Source organism: Medicago truncatula, chromosome 2, assembly GCF_003473485.1.
Source record: "Medicago truncatula cultivar Jemalong A17 chromosome 2, MtrunA17r5.0-ANR, whole genome shotgun sequence".
Lineage (NCBI taxonomy): Eukaryota > Viridiplantae > Streptophyta > Magnoliopsida > Fabales > Fabaceae > Medicago > Medicago truncatula.
In genome coordinates, this window is record NC_053043.1 from 31598656 (window position 1) to 31616321 (window position 17666).

Consider the following 17666-nt stretch of genomic DNA (forward strand, 5'->3'; position numbering starts at 1 on the left):
TTGTCTCTTATCAAAAAAGAACTGTAGGAAATATTGTATTTTACAAATAGACGGATTAAATAAAAACTAAATATAATGTCAAATGAATTTGTTCCAGTTTTAAGTTAAATACATTTGAATTTTCTAGATTATTTTTACTTATATTTTATCTCCTAATCTTTTTAACATTCAATTTTCATATAAATGGATTCTAATAATTTGAAGTTTGATTGAAAGATAAGTAAACTTGGTTAAAAATCCCACCGCTCATAAAAACATTTGTTTCGTTTTGAGAAAATGAGAATAGGCACTGGAAGTGAAAGTTTTAGGTGATCCAAGGTTTTTCTTATTTTGTTAATTAGCCAAGGTCAAACCTGGTCATAGACGTGACTAAACCTCTTTTATTTTCTGGGTTTTTCTTATTCTTTTTTTTTTTCGAAACCATATTTAGATCACTGTATGCTTTATTTTGAACTTTGCTTGAGAATTGTAATGTTTTTCGCTTTTCTATGTTTAATTTTTAAAACAAAGTGTTTAAGTTCAGGACAAATTTATCTAGTCCCTTTCATGTTCGGATTTTGATTTCTCTAAGTTTTTTTTTTTTTTTAACAAGCCAAAATGGAATATATAAATTATTTGTGGTGGCATTTAGGATAGGAAGGGGAAAGAGTTTCCTACCATAGGAAAGTTGATTTTAGCCATTAGATTAAATCAAGTACATACTATTATCATACACTCTCAACACAATATATTTTTCATACAATCTTCCTCCAGCTAGGTCCCACTGCTTCTTCCCTCTCTCCGCTACAATCTCCTCTCTCATGCTTTCTTTCCATGGTCTTCGACCTGCAAGCTCACCGGCGCCGATACCGGTTCCGGCGATGGTGACGGTTTTGGATTGAAACGGTTGAAAAACAACCACATTCATCATCAACATTTTTTTTTTATTTCTACAAAAAAAAACCCAACAAATTTGGGCTATCAACAAATTTCAGATCTGAGTTTTTTAAACTAGCAATTATTCTGGGAAAGTTGTTTTAACATTATTGCGTTGAAATGGGTGAAGTTACAAGCATAAGAAATTTCCAAGAGCAACCTCGTTCAAGAGCCATTGCAATTTGAAGTTCATTGAAAACTGTCATGGGCACCTTTGTTTGAAGCTATAAAGATTGTTTTTTCTAACTTTTTTTTAAATTACAACTCATGAAATTGTTTTTAATAATTGGTTCCATAAAAAAAACATGCTTCCTAATTGCAACACGTGAAGAATTGGTTTGAATCTTTAATTTTAAATTTTTGGGTATTTTTTGAAAAACAACATGGTGAAGATGAAAATGGATTGTAGTTTCATGATGGATGAGATGCTAGTGTTGATGGTTCATGGTCTCTGATGTGGCTGGTGATGGTGGGTGAGTGGAGGTATGGAGGAGAGAGAAGGATGGTGAGGTGAGCGAGTGAAGTTGGAGACAGATCGAGAAAAAATATAGTGTATATAGACCATAGTAAGCTTAGTATTCTTATTTGATCCTATGATCCAAATCGATTTTCCTATGGTGGGAAACTCTTTCCCCTTCCCACCCTAAATGCCACCGTGGTGACTCATCCCACACAAGGTGTGTAAAAGATAATCACCACAAAAAAGTACAATGTCAGTTCACAAGTGCATCAACAACTAACACCAAAATAAAAAGTACCAAACAAGAGGATTACAACCTGACACCCAAACATAACAAAGGGTGCAGCCACCAATCATGATAACTAAAAACAAAAGTTTGCATATTTGCTTTTAGCCATTGTAAAGATAGCAGTTTAACCTTGTCAGCTAAGGTCTAAGAATCTGTAATCTTCTGATGAAAAACTCTGCTATTTTGTTCCTTCCAAATAACCCAGACACAATCCATCCAGATTAGCTGAAGGAACGAATAAGACGAACGTGGTACCCCCGCCATATGACCAAAATGACTGAAATGATCCCGGCAACCACCAGGAGCAACATAAGAGAGACGAAGCTGATGCAACACCATGAACCACACGCTACTAAAAGTGTCGCAACGAAAGAGAAGGTGATCTGCAGTCTCCTGAGAACCGCACCCTCCCACGCAAGTATTGTCTTCCGCGATGATTATGTGTCGCCGAACTAAGTTATATCTAAGATTTTTATATTGATCAATAAATGTATTTAATGAGTTTGAAAAAGATGAATTATTTAGTGAAGCCTTTGTAGTTTTACTTTACGTGTTTTTTATGATGTTCATTAGTACATCCTTTTGATATTTGTTTTGCTCTTTGTTTTCTAGCATATAGTCATGTTAAAGCACCTAGCAACTATGTATCGTTGTCCTAGAATTCATTAGTGTCATGTGAATGGTTTACATATTTGAAACTTAGCCATATCTCATCTTTTTATTGACCGAATCGATTCACCAGTGTTTGAATCGTATAATCAGAAGTCTCTGACTTCCAATGATACGATTCACAAGTTTTTGAATCGTATCACAACTGAATCGTTCAAGTTTGCCTGAATCGTATTAATCTTCATCCTAGGCTCAGTTGAATCGGTTCAAATATATATTGAATCGATCAATCTTCATAGGTCATATGGCTTGTATTTTTATGTCTGAATCGATTCACATATTTAGTGAATCAATTCTCAGAAATCTCATAACACCCAAAGTACTGAATCAATTCTCAGAAATCTCATAACACCCAAAGTACTGAATCAATTGCATTTATTCTCTCTATGTCTCAAAAACTCATTGTTTATACATTCTTCAAAATTAAACACTTTTTCTTAGAATCACTTTGTAATTTTAGTCATATGATTTGTTATGGTGCTAATAGGGATAGCAAGTTGGTTCTTTCAAGGAAATTGGTTGGGCTTAATCAAGATTTTAAAGTGAAGTGAATAAGCTCATTCCACCTCCAAATGTCTTGGGGGTTCTTTCTAATTGTTCATGTGTTCAAGGGGATTCATTTTCCAGACGTAGTATCGAAGAGCCTGAGTGAAGAGTTTGAAGGGTTGCACGGGTGATTGAGGATTCGAAGACATCAAGAAGCACCAAATTCAAAGGGTATTTGAAGTTTGGGGGAGTGGTTACATAGGGGTTGACGAACTAGGATAGTTTCAAGGAACTCTTGCAATCACATTTGTATTCGACATTGTTACTATTAGTGGAAGTCCTTGGTGGAGGTGTTTTTCACCAAGAAGAGTAGACATAGCCCGAAGCGAGGACGAAAGGATGAACTACTATAAAAATCTCGGTGTCGTTCTCTTTTTCCTTATCTCTTTAATTTTGATAATTGTATGTTTAATTGATTAATTGATAGTTTAGAAATTGATTTTGATCTAAGTTGTTTTTTTTATTAAAAATTGGCCTAATTCCTTGAATTAGGTTTTCATTATTTTACTTAGATCAATTAGTTTCAATTCATAACCAATTCATCAATTGCATATACATTGTATCTTTTATTGCTTAGCTTGTTGTATTTTTTTATAGGTTTGGCTTTGAAATTGTCTTGTTTTGCAAATTGTTCAAGTACTATTAATATTTGATTGAAATAAGATTTAGCTTTTGAATCACTCATTGGCAGAAAAACATAAAAAATTATACCGGTCTATTTTGTCTTTCACATAACCATCTCTAGTGATCATAATAATCTCGATACCACATTATGAAATGATCTATGGATAATCTAAAACATTAGCTAAACCATATGTATATTGTTTTCCTTCTCTAAATATATGAAGAAAAAAAAAATCATGTTGCTAATCAACATCAAACCGTTATTCTTGTTTAAAAAAAAAAAAATCAAATTGTTGTTCCAACTATTTCTTTGGTTCCACGGAATAGATGATGAGGATTTAAAAGCAAGAACCACCAAAAAATAATGAGATTCAAGAAACAAGTTCTGGCAGTTATTTTGATATACAATTGCACGTGATTCCAGGTACGTACCTTTTCGTAAGTGGTTGGAGGAAAATATTATTGATGTCGATGAGGATATTATAGTCCATGTTTTGGCCTTGTGTTACGAGATATGGTGTGCTAGAAATAAGAAATGTTTTGAGGGGGCTGATGTTGATGTGACTACAACTGTTCAAAAGGCACAAAGATCTATTATGAATTTTAAGAGTGTAAGTACGGTGTTGATGGAAACACTAAGTGGAGGTCCAGTTTTGCCAATATCTAATGTTCATTGGACACCTCCTCCATTTAGTGGTTTCTATAAGCTTGATGTTGATGCAGCAGGTCCGATAGAAGGTGATGAGTGGGGTATTGGTGTTGTTTTGAGAGATAATGAAGGTGTTGTCGTTGGTGTTGGTTCCTGGCAAGTCTCTTCATTACCAGATTCAGAGGTTATATAAGCTTTAGCTATGTAGAAGGGTTTGGAATTTGCGAAAGATGTGTCTTTTCTGAATCTTATAGCAGAATCAGATGCTTCTAATGTGGTTTTAGCGTTGAATGCTCACCAACAATCTCCTAACTATGTTGGCTCTATTATTCGAGATTGTATTAATTTAAAAGGATAGTTTCCGTAGTTTATTTTTTTTTGTATGTTAGGCGTGTAGCCAACCAAACTACTGATTAATGAAATTGTAATAAAAATTCAATAGCTCTCGGTCATTACCCCTGGTCCATTTCGTTCCACGATTAATATGCTAACTTTCGGTTATGTTGTTTGGACGTAAATTTAAAAGAGGTTTTAAATTTCTCTAAAACTCCATGTTGGTTTTTTCTCCTAATTTCACCTACGGCTTTTAAACATAAAGAAGGGAAATCTATGGGGGACAAGTGAATATCCTAATCAAAAGTAGACAATTGTGACGATGCATGTGCATACTTAACTAGTCAGGTTATGGGAAAAATAAAGATCAAGACATTATAATAATTATTTTTTTTGACAAAAACAAAATGATATTCATTCATTCAAATTGAGAGATTATATCATTCAACATTGCTAAAAATTAAAGTGACTGGAATATTCATCGCCTCCGGATCTGCAACATTGACACCCAAATTTTTGATTGAATAACCGATCTTTCAAGATGAATCAAATGAACACCGCAAGAAGACGAAAAATCAAACAACGCCGCACAAGACGACGACCAACAAACTACCACACTTACATGATGAAATCACAAAGAAAAAACCTAGATCTATGTGAAAACCACTTATTTAGATTGAAATAGAGAGAAAAAGATGAAGATGGGGTGATTTCAGATCAAAAAATTGAAACTATCCCTCGATGAAGAAACTAGAAGAGAAAACCTAGAGAGAAAAAAAAAACTAGGGCCGGCTTGTTGGAGAGGGAGGGGAAGAGTGACTAATTAGTATAAGACATTATAATTTATTAATAATAGGGAAATGTTAAAAATGCCCCCGGGGCACTTTTAAGACCTTTATATAGTAACTTTGTATGAAAACATATGTAATCAATGTCTTGGAAATCAAAATGTTTGTTTTTTTTTTAAATTAATTTCTTCTTTTAGAATCCTTAAAGAAAACCTCAGAACTCATTAACAAGACCTTAATAATATAGTAAGCATGCCAAGCACACATATCACTGACGTCTTGACGTAATGTTTGCCTTGTTGCTTGTAACTTGTAAGGTGGGTGTAATAATATTATACTTATGGGTTGTGTATAAAACTTTGCGGTTCACATGCAAGTTCTTTGTGGTCTTTCCAAGTCATTGTTATTGAATAATAAATAAAACAAAATTGACCAAGAAGACATGTGAATCGGATCCTCTCCTTCAGAATTCTCTCCATCTCTCTCCTTCACTAATTTTTGGCCATTGGATCAATCAGATGGTGGATATATTAAAAGATAAAATAACTCCAAATTACATTTGTTATGTAGTTCCAAATCCCTTACTTATGAAACAACTCCAAATCCCCAAATCTGAACTCAACCACAACAGTAGCAAGGTTTGACAGAACTGACACCGGCGACGAGGTAATGCGCCGACGGCGACGGAATACAGGTTGGGAAAATGGCTCAATATTGCAAAGCATATTAGTTTGTTATTATTTTGGGAATTTAATTGGATTGCTCAGGTGAATTTCCTTCTCTGTTGGAGGTCTGCCTCTCTTCCGTTTAGCGGTGCATTTTTTGGTCAATTTGTAGAGTGGTTGGCAGTAGCAATGCATTTACCGGTCTCATTATCGTTCAAGCAGAGTTCTTGGAGCAGGCCTGGCTATCGAAATTCGGCGTTTAGTTTGGAGCAGGTAGAAGGTTGTTGTTTCGCTATATCTTGGAATTATTTAGTTGAAAGCATATATTTTAATTATACAAGATGATGAGTTTGGAGTATTGTACAAAATGATTTATATTGCTTGTAAAGTTGGGGAAATGGTTGTAAAAGGGTTTACGGGTTCATTTACAATAATATATTGTGAAAGTTTAATTGAATAAACAAAGTTATATTTTACTCAAAGTAAGGTGATACACATACCACATTGCATTCGTGTATTTACTTCACTAAACCAAAGAGAACAACTAGAAAAAAACATTTTTTAACACTAAATTAAAGCATATCACTAAATCAACAACACAAAAAAGTCAAATTGTTTACAATTGTATCAAGTGCACTTGTTTAGACTAAATCAATAACATGTCCAAATATAACATATGCCCAAAATATATCCAGAAGAAGTGTTGCCCAGTAAAACCAAAATTTGCTTCACATCTTTATGGATTCATCAATGTTGTGGTATAATCATGAGGGTTTCCCATCAATAAGCTAGTAAAACTAGTGGCACCAAATGATTAAAGTGGCATTATCTTCACCAAAAGAACTTACAGTAGCATCATCTTCCTGCATAAACATTAAAGATGTTTAATCAGTGAACATTTTTCAGTTTATTCACACACTCCAATTGCTATTAGCTTACCATAAAAGGTCTATTGTGTACATCATTGAGCCAAATAGCTCCACTTGTGTTGGGCACCTCATATTGCATTTGTGAATTACCAAAGTCTCCATTTGTGCTTTTTTTGGCAATTTTTACCCTTCTAACATTATTCTGGATAAAAAAGAAATAACAGAAAGCATGAATTTTTGTATTTGACTAAATGTAAATTAAAATTACATAAATAAATAATACCTTTGTTTGTGAAGCACTTGGACCATCTTTTTTCTTTCTTTTGGAAAGTTTGCATTCTATGAAACCTTTGAGACGTTTTGCACCTCTTCTTCCTTCTTTCTTTTTAAAACCCTTGACTGGTGTTGAACCATCAATGCTACTTCCGATCTCTTTAATTTTGCGAAGAAACATATCCTCTTGATCACTACTTACTTGACAGTTTTGAAATTGTAGTACCAGCCTATCCAATTCATCAACAACTTTGGTAAGAAAGTTGAATGTTTCTGGCCTTCTACATCCTTCAGTGGCAATCCTGATATAGCGAGGACAAATCTCCTTGTAGCATTTCCTTAAAATTCAACATCTTCCACATCATGGCTAACATCAACAATAGGTAAGACCCCGCTTCTTGCTGACTTTGTCCACCTCTTCAAGATATAATGTTCAACACTGTTTTCACATCCATATGAATAAAGATTTTTAAACAATGACAACAAAGTATGCCAAAGCTCTCAAACTTACGACAAGAGCAACTAATCGAATTCTTATCCAAATCAAAAAACACCCGCCACTCCCCTGGATTTTCTGCCATGGTAATAACATAATCAATTGATGTTGTTTGTATGTTGATACTCTTCATAGAACATGCTGCAAACAACTCAAACTCATCTTGGAATAGATCAAAAATAGCAGGAGTATACAACTCTGACATTTGTCGCAATATTTCGGAATACGAGTTTCTAAGTCTTGGTATCTTCTGGCGTGCCTCATATTCACACTGTGATTCGTTATATTTCTTTTCTTCAATAAAATCATCAAAACAGTTAAAAAAATTGATAATATCCAACTTTACCTTCATAAAACTTTTAATAGTTGCATTCACACTTTCACTAAGTTGGGTGCTGCGCATTCCTAATGTAAAAGCCTTTTTCATGTAACAAGATGCCCATTTCTCCTTGAGAGTGTAGATTCTTTTCAACCAAGTATTTTCCTCAACCTTGTAGTCCTTGTATTTTACAAGAAGGTTTGTCCAACCTTCTTCAAATTGTTCTTTGTCGTCATAGCCATACATGCACTTCTTAAAGTCACTGAGAAAATGAGATTCACCTTTCATTAAATTAACCAAGTGTTTGATACCATTTTGCATCAAATGCCACGTACATAGGCCATGGTATGCTCCAGGCATAACTTCAACAAGTGCGTTTGCCATTGACTGATCTTGATCAGTAAAAACAGTTTGAGGCATTTTCTGTTTGTGTGCCTCTAAAAATGTCTCAAAAAGCCACTTGTATGACTCTTTTGTTTCATCATATAATAATGCAGCCCCAAAGATCACTGTTTTACGATGGTGGTTAAATCCTGAAAACACAGCTAATGGTCTATGTGAAGTATTTGTGCAATATGTTGAATCAAGAGAAACCACGTCACCGAAATACCCATAATCAATGAGCATCCTTGCTTTAGCCCAGAACACGTTGGTAATTTGATCTTCCATATCCATTTGATAGGCATGATAGAAAGGAGGATTTTCAATTGACATTTTCTGAAAGTATTGTAACAGATAGCCGGCTTCCCCGAGTACCAAACTTCTTTCCCTTTTTTTCCGTAGATAATTCTTTTGATCAAGGCGTATAAATCCCAAGTTGGTTCTACCTCCCACTTCCTTGCTCATCAAATCAAATGAATTCCTTTGTTGGAGACCGACATCATCCGCTAGATCAATTTGTTGACATTGAATTTCTGAAAGTTTTCTTTGAGATGACAACATATGAGTTGTTTCCGGAGTGTGCATAATATGGTTATGTTCTGCCTCAAAATCACGCACCGTCCAAACTCCACCCATATTCTTAAATCCTATCCTTGCTTTGCAATTAGTTCTGATCTCTGCTCTTGGCTTGATTGTTTTATAATCTCGTTTATCTGGTTTTCTTAGGCCTTCTTTGCAACAAACAAACCTGCAAGAAGTGGCTAAGCCGTCTTTATTCTTGTGTACATACTGTACTCTCACTCCAAATCCAACTCTCCCTCCATAATCAACCCAAAACTTCCAAGCATCATCAAAGCTATCAAAAACCATGCTTTTTTTTGGGTTCTGATCTTCATGCATTTTGTATCAACAATCCTGCATTTTTTTGTAATATAAATATGTATTTATGTAATATTTATATATGAATATGAAACAAATAAATCCTCTTAAGAAAAACAAACAAACAAACAAACTCATTCCATTTGCTAGAAATAATACACAATAAACTCAAAACAGGGGAACACGTCCTTTTTTTTTAAGGTACCATGACATGAAAGATTGAAAATCAATTGCATATTCAGAAAATCAATATATTTGGTCGTAGTAATAAGAGACAGATTATCATACCATGTGTTATTATCACATACACAACACAACTCATTCAAAACTTAAGCTAGTTAGAAACACAATAAAATTCATTCACAATTCAAGCTATTATTTAGAAACTTACCTTAGAATTTTTGGCCGTGATGAGAGCACATAGGTGAGTAATCACAGAAATTGAGATATGGTGACCACCATTTTCTTAGATTGAGAGTGGAGACCTCTAAAAGGAAGTTGAAGAATCGTGGTGTTGAAGAATCCCGCCCAATTAGTGCAGAAGTTTTAGGTTATTTATTTATTTATGTTATTTGTCTTTTAATATATCCACCATCTGATTGATCCAATGGCCAGAAATTAGTGAAGGAGAGAGATGGAGATAATTCTGAAGGAGAGGATCCGATTCCGAAGACATGCTATGCTAGATTTGTCAATAAAGAATCTTACAGAATCATCGTTGTCAAAACAAACAAAAGTTGAGCAAACTGATCCAAGCATGGATCATGACACTGCCGTATTCATAGAGCTCCCATTGCTTCACTTTCAAGCATATATAAGTATATGTATATTCCAAGAAGATGTATCGCGATCGACCATGAGAATGCACTACCTCCAAATGTAAGGCACATTTAAAGACAGACACATTATTTTATATTTTTTAATTCGATTGAATTTGGTGGCAAAATTTTACACTTTAGATATCTAAAAGTGAAAAATTACAAATTCGAATTTACACTTAATCATATCAAATATCAATGCAACTATCATTTGAATTGTATTTGTTATTTAGAAACAAACATTTTTTTCTTCAAATTATTAAATAATTAAGTACATTTTTACAGCTAAATGTCTTTCGTTATTGCAAAAAAATAAAATGTCTTTCATTATAAAGTTATAAGCTAAATAATTCTAATATTTGAAAGAAAATCTAACCACAATACAGTGCATTCCTTAAAAAAAACTACAATACAGTGCAAGAACTGCTATGTTAGAGGATGACACAGCGTGCAATACACCGCCGGTGCAACATAAACTCAAAGAACCGGAAAAGAACACAAACAACAAGTATTTGACATTTTTTAAAATCAAGATTTTGGCTATATTCAATCCACTATTTTCAAATTCCTTACTGAGACTAGCAAAGGGTTTAAGGTTGAGGCTTTCGGTCGTTCACCTCGCTAGCATTATAGTTTAATGTTGCTCCACTAGCTCCTGGTTGGTTTATCTGTTTTGCTTTGTTTTTTTTATTTCCTTTCTTTTTTTCTTTTCTTTTATCCTTGAGGGTTTTGGTTTATGTCTCCCCTCTCTTTTGTACTTTTTTTCTATCTATTTCAAGGTGCTGCAGTTGGAGATGCCTCTGCACCCTTTCTTTTGCTTAAAAAAAAATAAAATAATCCCTTATTGAAAAAAAAAAAGTTGATTGGAAAAATGTTGGACCATGTGTCAGATGTTGAAAAAGATAATTGAGATGCAAAAGTTCCAAAGAACATAATGCAAGTGCAAAATATAATAAAAAAAAAATTATTGGTATAAAGTTTATGATCTTACCCTCAAATGTATTTGGCTCAGCCCCTATAAAAAGTTTTCATGTGAGATGACAATCGAATATATTTTTATGGATATTTGAGATTAAAGTTGAAAAAAACAAATGCAATGTTTTTTGCTCATCTGATATCATGTTGAAGCTATCAAGTTGGACTACGTTATTCCTATGCTTGAATGAGTTAAAACTGAAAAAAAAAGTTCGTGACGAACTCGAATCAATCTAATTCTTATCGAGTCAACCTGAATCTAAATTCAATTTAATTTAACTCGTTTCCTTGTATATATGACATACTATTATTTTAAGCCCCTATTTAACGACCTTGTTGACCCTGCCTCAACTCATCATAAAGATAGACTAATTTATCTCCAATTAAAAAATGTCAATGACTAATTTACTATTTTGGATTTTCACTTTAGTTTCCCTAATATATTTAATGAATTAATTATATTTTTTATCTATATAAATATTTCGACTTTTCATTTTGGTTTTCCTAAAAAAATTATACGACTTTTAGTAGATTTTCTAAAAAATTTATTCGACTTTTATCTACCAAATGTTTTTCGTCAACACTTTTGATATCTGATTTCAAGTCAGATTATGCGAGTGTTGGTTGTGAGGTGGGGAGAATTGATTTTAGTTAAAAATGATTTTGACTAAAAATCATTTGTGTGTGAATACATATGTGTAAAAGTGAGTTGAAGTATAAATTTATGTGTACAAGTCAATTTAAGAATCAAATGATACAAATTCTAACTTCAAGTATAATCAATTCTAAAGGTAGAATCAATTATACTTGAGAGCAATAAAACATCATAAATGCTATGTGAAGCAAAAGTTTTTTCACGGTTGGTTCTAGAATGATGTGGCAAATTATTATCCCTTAGATTTCATAATTATTTGAAAACCGCTTCATCAAAAAAATATATGTGACCCACACCTCCATGTTTCCCGGCCAGACAATAATTTCATCGGGTGACATTTATTTTAGGACAAATTTGTGGTAAATTCATTTGGGATATTTAGCGCTTCTCATAAAACATATCAGAATAATCAATTTTGATTCTTTCAAAAGTGGAACCAAACATACATTATGCGTATATTTCAAATGTTTGAATGAGTTTTTGTATGAATGTTTATAATATTTTTTTTTTGAACAATAATGTTTATAATATTATTAGAATCTACAAGGAAAATTAATTTTTCTTAACAAAATATAAATTATTAAGCGCAAAAAATATAAACATTCTTATTTAACTCATTATTTGTTAAAAAGTTTTAAACTATTGCAAGAATTTTTTTTCCGAATAATACAGTTAAATTGATTTATTTTTTTTAACAAAAAATGGTGATTAAAACTAAAAGTCAGGGAAATTTTTTAGAAGATAAAAAAAATTAAAATATTTATAAGGATAAAAAAAAAATATTTAATCTGAAAATAGGGTATGTTAGCATCATCATCAACAAGTGAAGGAGACAGTTGCAGAAAGAGAAATCAATCGCATGGCCGAGGAAGGGAAACCCGATGCCCAGCTCTTTCAGCTTCTCTCCAATCTTCTCCTTCAGGTTCTTTTCAATTTCACAATCATTTATTTATTTATTTGATTATTGTCTTCTTAATCTGTTTTTATTTTTAACCATCTTGTTAGTTATTTTACCAAGATCTATCTGTTGATTATATGAACTGCTATTGTGTTTCAATTTAATGAGCAAAGTTCAGTTTTGTTGAAATACTGATTGCATCATGAGTATGTTTTCCTGTAATTGTTTAATAATAGGAGAATTTGAACAAATTAATAGAACAATAATCGTGGAGACTTATTATTAAGGAGAGTGTTTTAAATTCCGACAAAACGCACACAAATGCTTTGATTGAGAAGCAAAATTAGCAGCAACCAAAACCAAAGTGATATAAAGGACAAGAACAAGACGATATTTGTTTATCCAGTTCGGTCCCAATTTGACCTATGTCTAGAGGACTATCAATGAGTTCTTTACAAAGATAAACCAAAAATTTATAAGAAATTAGCCTCAACAATAATAACCCTAATTTATACCCTTTGCCCCCAATCTCGTACCGTGATCAAGAGACTCAATCATTTCACATCTCAAGGTGTTCCAAACCCTAGAATCTCTCCCAAAAGTCCTCAACCTTTAGCCTATTGATTTTTTGAAGATTCCCTCTTTTGGTCTCTCTAGGTTTGCCTTTTTTTTTTTTTTTTTACCCTTAACCCTAAAATACATGCAGTTTTATTTTTTATAGATCTGGAGTCCTTCACATAGCGTACGACACAGCAGCATTGCTGCTCAACAAAAAATGTTTCTTGCGCATAGCGCAGAAGCCCAACACCTTAAAAATTAAGATTTTACGGCATAAACAATAGAATAAGGAAAACTCGTTTAGGAAAGTAGATTTTTACTGCCACAGAGCAGTATTCTTTCAGAGAGCCAGTGCCATTTTCCCGTACAACTTAACCAACTTTTAAGACGTTCCTCTCTATCTCCTCTCTGATTCCCATATGCTTCTCACTCCTTGTTACAAGTTTGGCAATTCTGTTACACCCCTAGTGACATGCCGACATTATCATTCTTGTTTTCTCTTGTATTCCTCCTCACAAAGACTCTCCACACCTTGATTCTCCTTAGAACCCACATCCATACCATGGCCCTAAAAGAACCCAATTTAAAAACAAATCATTGTGCATATCTATTTTAGACATAATCACAGCTTGAATCCCAGTTCATTACGATAAATTGCATTTTTATGACAAATCATTTTCATTATGATGAATCCCAATTTTAAAACCCCTATCTATTTTGTGTACCGGGCCACTTTATTTGTCATTTTGATCCATGACTTGAATTATTTTCTAGTTTGTGTATGATATATATTAGCTCAGGGTTCACTTGTTCTTAATTAAATTAAATATAGCATTTTTATTAACATGTATTTAGTGATTCATGATAAGATTTTATTTACAATTCAGAAAACAGGTTGTTTAATCCACTTTGGTGAAACCTATCCATGGTTTCAATCTTGATTCGATAACCATCTTTAGGTGTTGCCTAATCCACTTTGGGGGGAAAGTGGTTCTAGAGTTAAACTCATCATGATTAATCTGCATACATCTTCGGACTTTCCTTGTGCTAAATTTTTTGTAAAGTCGGGGGAGAAAAGCAATTAATACAGTTATTGGTGATATATACATTTGTATAATAAATATAAGTGGTAAGATGAATATCTGGATAGTCGAGGGCTAATTTTCTCTAGGTGACATGTTGAAGATTTTAATACTTTGAATAACCCCCTTAAGAAAAATTACAAACAAAATCTTGACTTGTATCGTTGTTAGTTACGAGCCAACTAGCGTGAAGATGCCATTTTAAGTTTCGGTTATGCATTGTCCTTTCCCTATGGAGAATTGTTTATTTTTTAATCCTTCCTTTGCTGACACATTCACTTGTTGTCTTTATTCATATTTACTTGTACTTGTGATAGCTCCATTTCTAAAAATCCAATATTTTGGCTGTGTAGTGAACCACTACAGTTCATCCCTGTGCCAGCATGCAGTATAGTACTTTCTAAAGGTCAAATACAGTTGTCTGGCCCTTGCTATATCACTTTTCATGTATTTGCAACAGATGGCTGCATGCTTTATTGTGAAATTGTTGCTAATTGTGTTTTAATTACGAAAACTTTTGGACTACACAATAGAGTAAACAAATTAATAAAGTTTGAATATCTTCCTCTTAACAGTATGTTTTTGACCAGGCTATTGATTGATTGATTTATATGAGTTGTGTTTGGTTTTTAACTTTGGAGATGATGAACATAAAAGAGCATATCTTGCAACAATCAATGTGTTTTCCCCAGTCTAATTATCGGTTATCCTTCATTAGTCTACTTTTTTAATCAAAACTTCTATTCGTCTTCTTCTCACATATACAAAATCCACAGCTTCTTTGTTGTAATACTCGTGATCTTTGGATTCTCCGCGGAGAATTTGTATTGTTAATGGCTCAAATAGTTTGCAGAATAGTGAACTGAATTTCTTGTGTTAAAGCCTAAAAGGCCTTAGAGAGGGCTGGATTAATGTTTTCCAGTTGAAGAGAACACATGTCTAGTAGTCTATGATCTTCATTTCACTTAACTATGATTATATAGCTTTTCTGTTTTAAATAATTTTTAACTTATTTTCACTGTTTATGTAACAGAAAAAGACTTAACTACTTTGTTTCCCTTGATCCTGATTCCGTAAATAATTCTATTATTAGGCATTTAGACTTAAAATGTATACAAAAACAAGACTGTGCATGCAGTTTCTCTGGATTTCACCAGTAGTTTAATTTCTTACCAATTTTGCTATATATATTCACATATGTCTAATGATAAAATCTGTAGGTAGAAGCACTGACGAATCAAGAAGAAGTTGAACTGCGTTCTAAAATTGAAACTCTTGGATTAGAGGTCACGAAAGTTCCTTCAAAGTCAACCAAACAGCTTGACGAGGTGGTTTTCACTCCATAGTTTAGCCATTACTTGATTAACATTTCATTGCATGTCTCTAGTTTGATGGAATGAAATAGCTTTCTATTCTTTTCCTTTTTTAATTATTTGTTTTGTCTACACAGTTGGAAATAGCAAAGGAGTTGGATAGACTATCAGCAAAATTGGATGATGTTGATGAGATGATATCATCCACCATGGCTACTGATCCTCAGGTGCAGTCCCTCTTGAGTAGTACAGCTGATGTGTGGATGCCAGTCATCACTGCTAACTCCGAGGAAAGACGTAAATTTACAGCATCTCCCGGAGACAACAACACCCAAACAGATGCAGAAAACTCTAAATAAATTCATATTTTCTTATTGTTGAATATATGGATATGATGTTAGTGCTTTGTATTGTTTCAATAAACTGATACGATACCCATAAAGAAAGTGCTGCACTTTACTTTTTTTTATTGACATAGTGCAAAAGATAAAAAAGAGGATCTCTTCTACATAGCAGCTTAGTGCATGTTTGGTTTGGTAGTAAGAGTGACAAAATTACGACGAGTCACCGTGTTTTTGGCAAAAACTACACTTTGATACTTCAACAGGATCACCGATCTGATATTGCCAAACTAATTGCTTTGTCTAGCACCACATTTTCATTTTGTTTTATTTGCAAATTTGAAATGGACTTGATCATGCTCGACATTTAAATGATAAAAGTCATGATACTTTTATTACAAAGTTACATACAACACAATCTCCACATCTTAGTTCATGTTATTAAGTCGTGACCAACAATGTATTTTGTATTTTATTCCATAAATTTATATCCCATCTTCTATTATTTTTTGGTTTGAAACTACTGTTGTAATGGTAAACACATTAAATAATTAATTACATTCTTATATCTATTAAATGCCAATTTGTTTATGCTAAAGTGAATTCAAAGCCAGACGGAGGTACTAGTCTTTGCAAGGTTCGTGAATTTGAAATACTAGAGTGAAATGGGAGAAGATTCCATTCAAAAAAATATATATGGGAGAAGATAAGCTCTGGTTTGCATTTTTCCCCATGGGGAATTCACGTCCTTGCCATAAGAGCTTCGGTTGAAAAAGCTGAGCTTTTAATTTTAAGCAATATAAAAGTGAGTTACATTACATTGCATGTATTCTATTTCTTCATTTCAACTTTATTGTTTGTTAATTATGCCTAAATTTTTGAGCTTCTCATTTTGCAGGATTTCAATCAAATTTTATGGTACAGTTCATACCAAAATTGACAATTTTATGGTACAACAGCTTGATGGAACTGTTAATGAGTGTGAATGTCAAACAATATGAAGAGCATCAAACTCCCTTAGTTTGAAACCAACCAAACCAATATGCAAACATTTGCGACAGGCACACCACAATAACAATTTAACTCAAGGAAGAACTTGCAAATTCCAGATAAAGTTCCAAGTTGGTGTGAAGTTGGAAGGAAATTGACATGGAGATGTGTGGTGTCAACTAACTGAGTCATGGCAAGCTTTATAAGTTGACTTAACCAAATAAGAAATCGCATCGTCAGGATACCTAATGATATTGTCTTATATACTTGAGGAAAATAGGGTGTTAATAATAGCATTATACAAAGAATTTGGGAGTATGCATCAGATCACAGGTTCGTTCCAAGCCTTTGATGGTGCAAAAGGTCTTCGACACAAATCTGACCACAAAGGTAAAAGATGAGTTGGACAATGAAGAGTTGTGTCATTCTAAAGCCATATACTATACCAATGCTCCTTCTGAAACTAGCTTCCACAAGAGGCTTAGCAGGCCATGAACTATACCAAACATGTGATCTCAGGCACATGATGAAACTTGTTTGTGATTTTCAATATGATGAAACGTTCAACTCCTCCATGATTCTATTCAAGCTTACTACGTAATTTAAATAAATCCTTGTCAAAATCTCCCTCTTATTGCTCGAGTCAATACTTGGTTCATTTATAAATTTTTGGTTAGTTGAGCGATTACATCCAATATCAATGCCTTAACATGACAATAAATGACTGATAAAATACACATCTAATGAATTAAGCAAAACTTTAATTATTCAAGGACCAATATGATTCAAGCTATTTTAAAGAACTAATTTGGCCATGTACTCAAATATGGTTTCATGTCCAAACATGAACTGTGAAACAAACAGTTATTAGGCGCACCACA

The 17666-nt window shown here is 33.2% G+C and overlaps 2 protein-coding genes across 2 annotated transcripts; one reads left to right on the top strand and one right to left on the bottom strand.

Moving 5' to 3' along the window:
* Positions 1-6735: 6735 nt before the first annotated feature.
* On the bottom strand, positions 6736-9146 carry LOC112419407 (protein FAR1-RELATED SEQUENCE 5-like). The gene is made up of 4 exons (XM_024777053.1): positions 7923-9146; positions 7091-7405; positions 6878-7009; positions 6736-6801 (listed from the first exon to the last, which is right to left on the bottom strand). The coding sequence occupies exons 1-4, from the start codon at positions 9144-9146 to the stop codon at positions 6736-6738; spliced, it is 1737 nt and encodes a 578-aa protein (XP_024632821.1).
* Positions 9147-12372: 3226 nt separating this feature from the next.
* Positions 12373-16089, top strand: LOC25486852 (uncharacterized). Its single transcript, XM_013608673.3, has 3 exons — positions 12373-12525; positions 15362-15469; positions 15592-16089. The coding sequence occupies exons 1-3, from the start codon at positions 12463-12465 to the stop codon at positions 15811-15813; spliced, it is 393 nt and encodes a 130-aa protein (XP_013464127.1). The 5' UTR covers positions 12373-12462; the 3' UTR covers positions 15814-16089.
* Positions 16090-17666: the final 1577 nt, after the last annotated feature.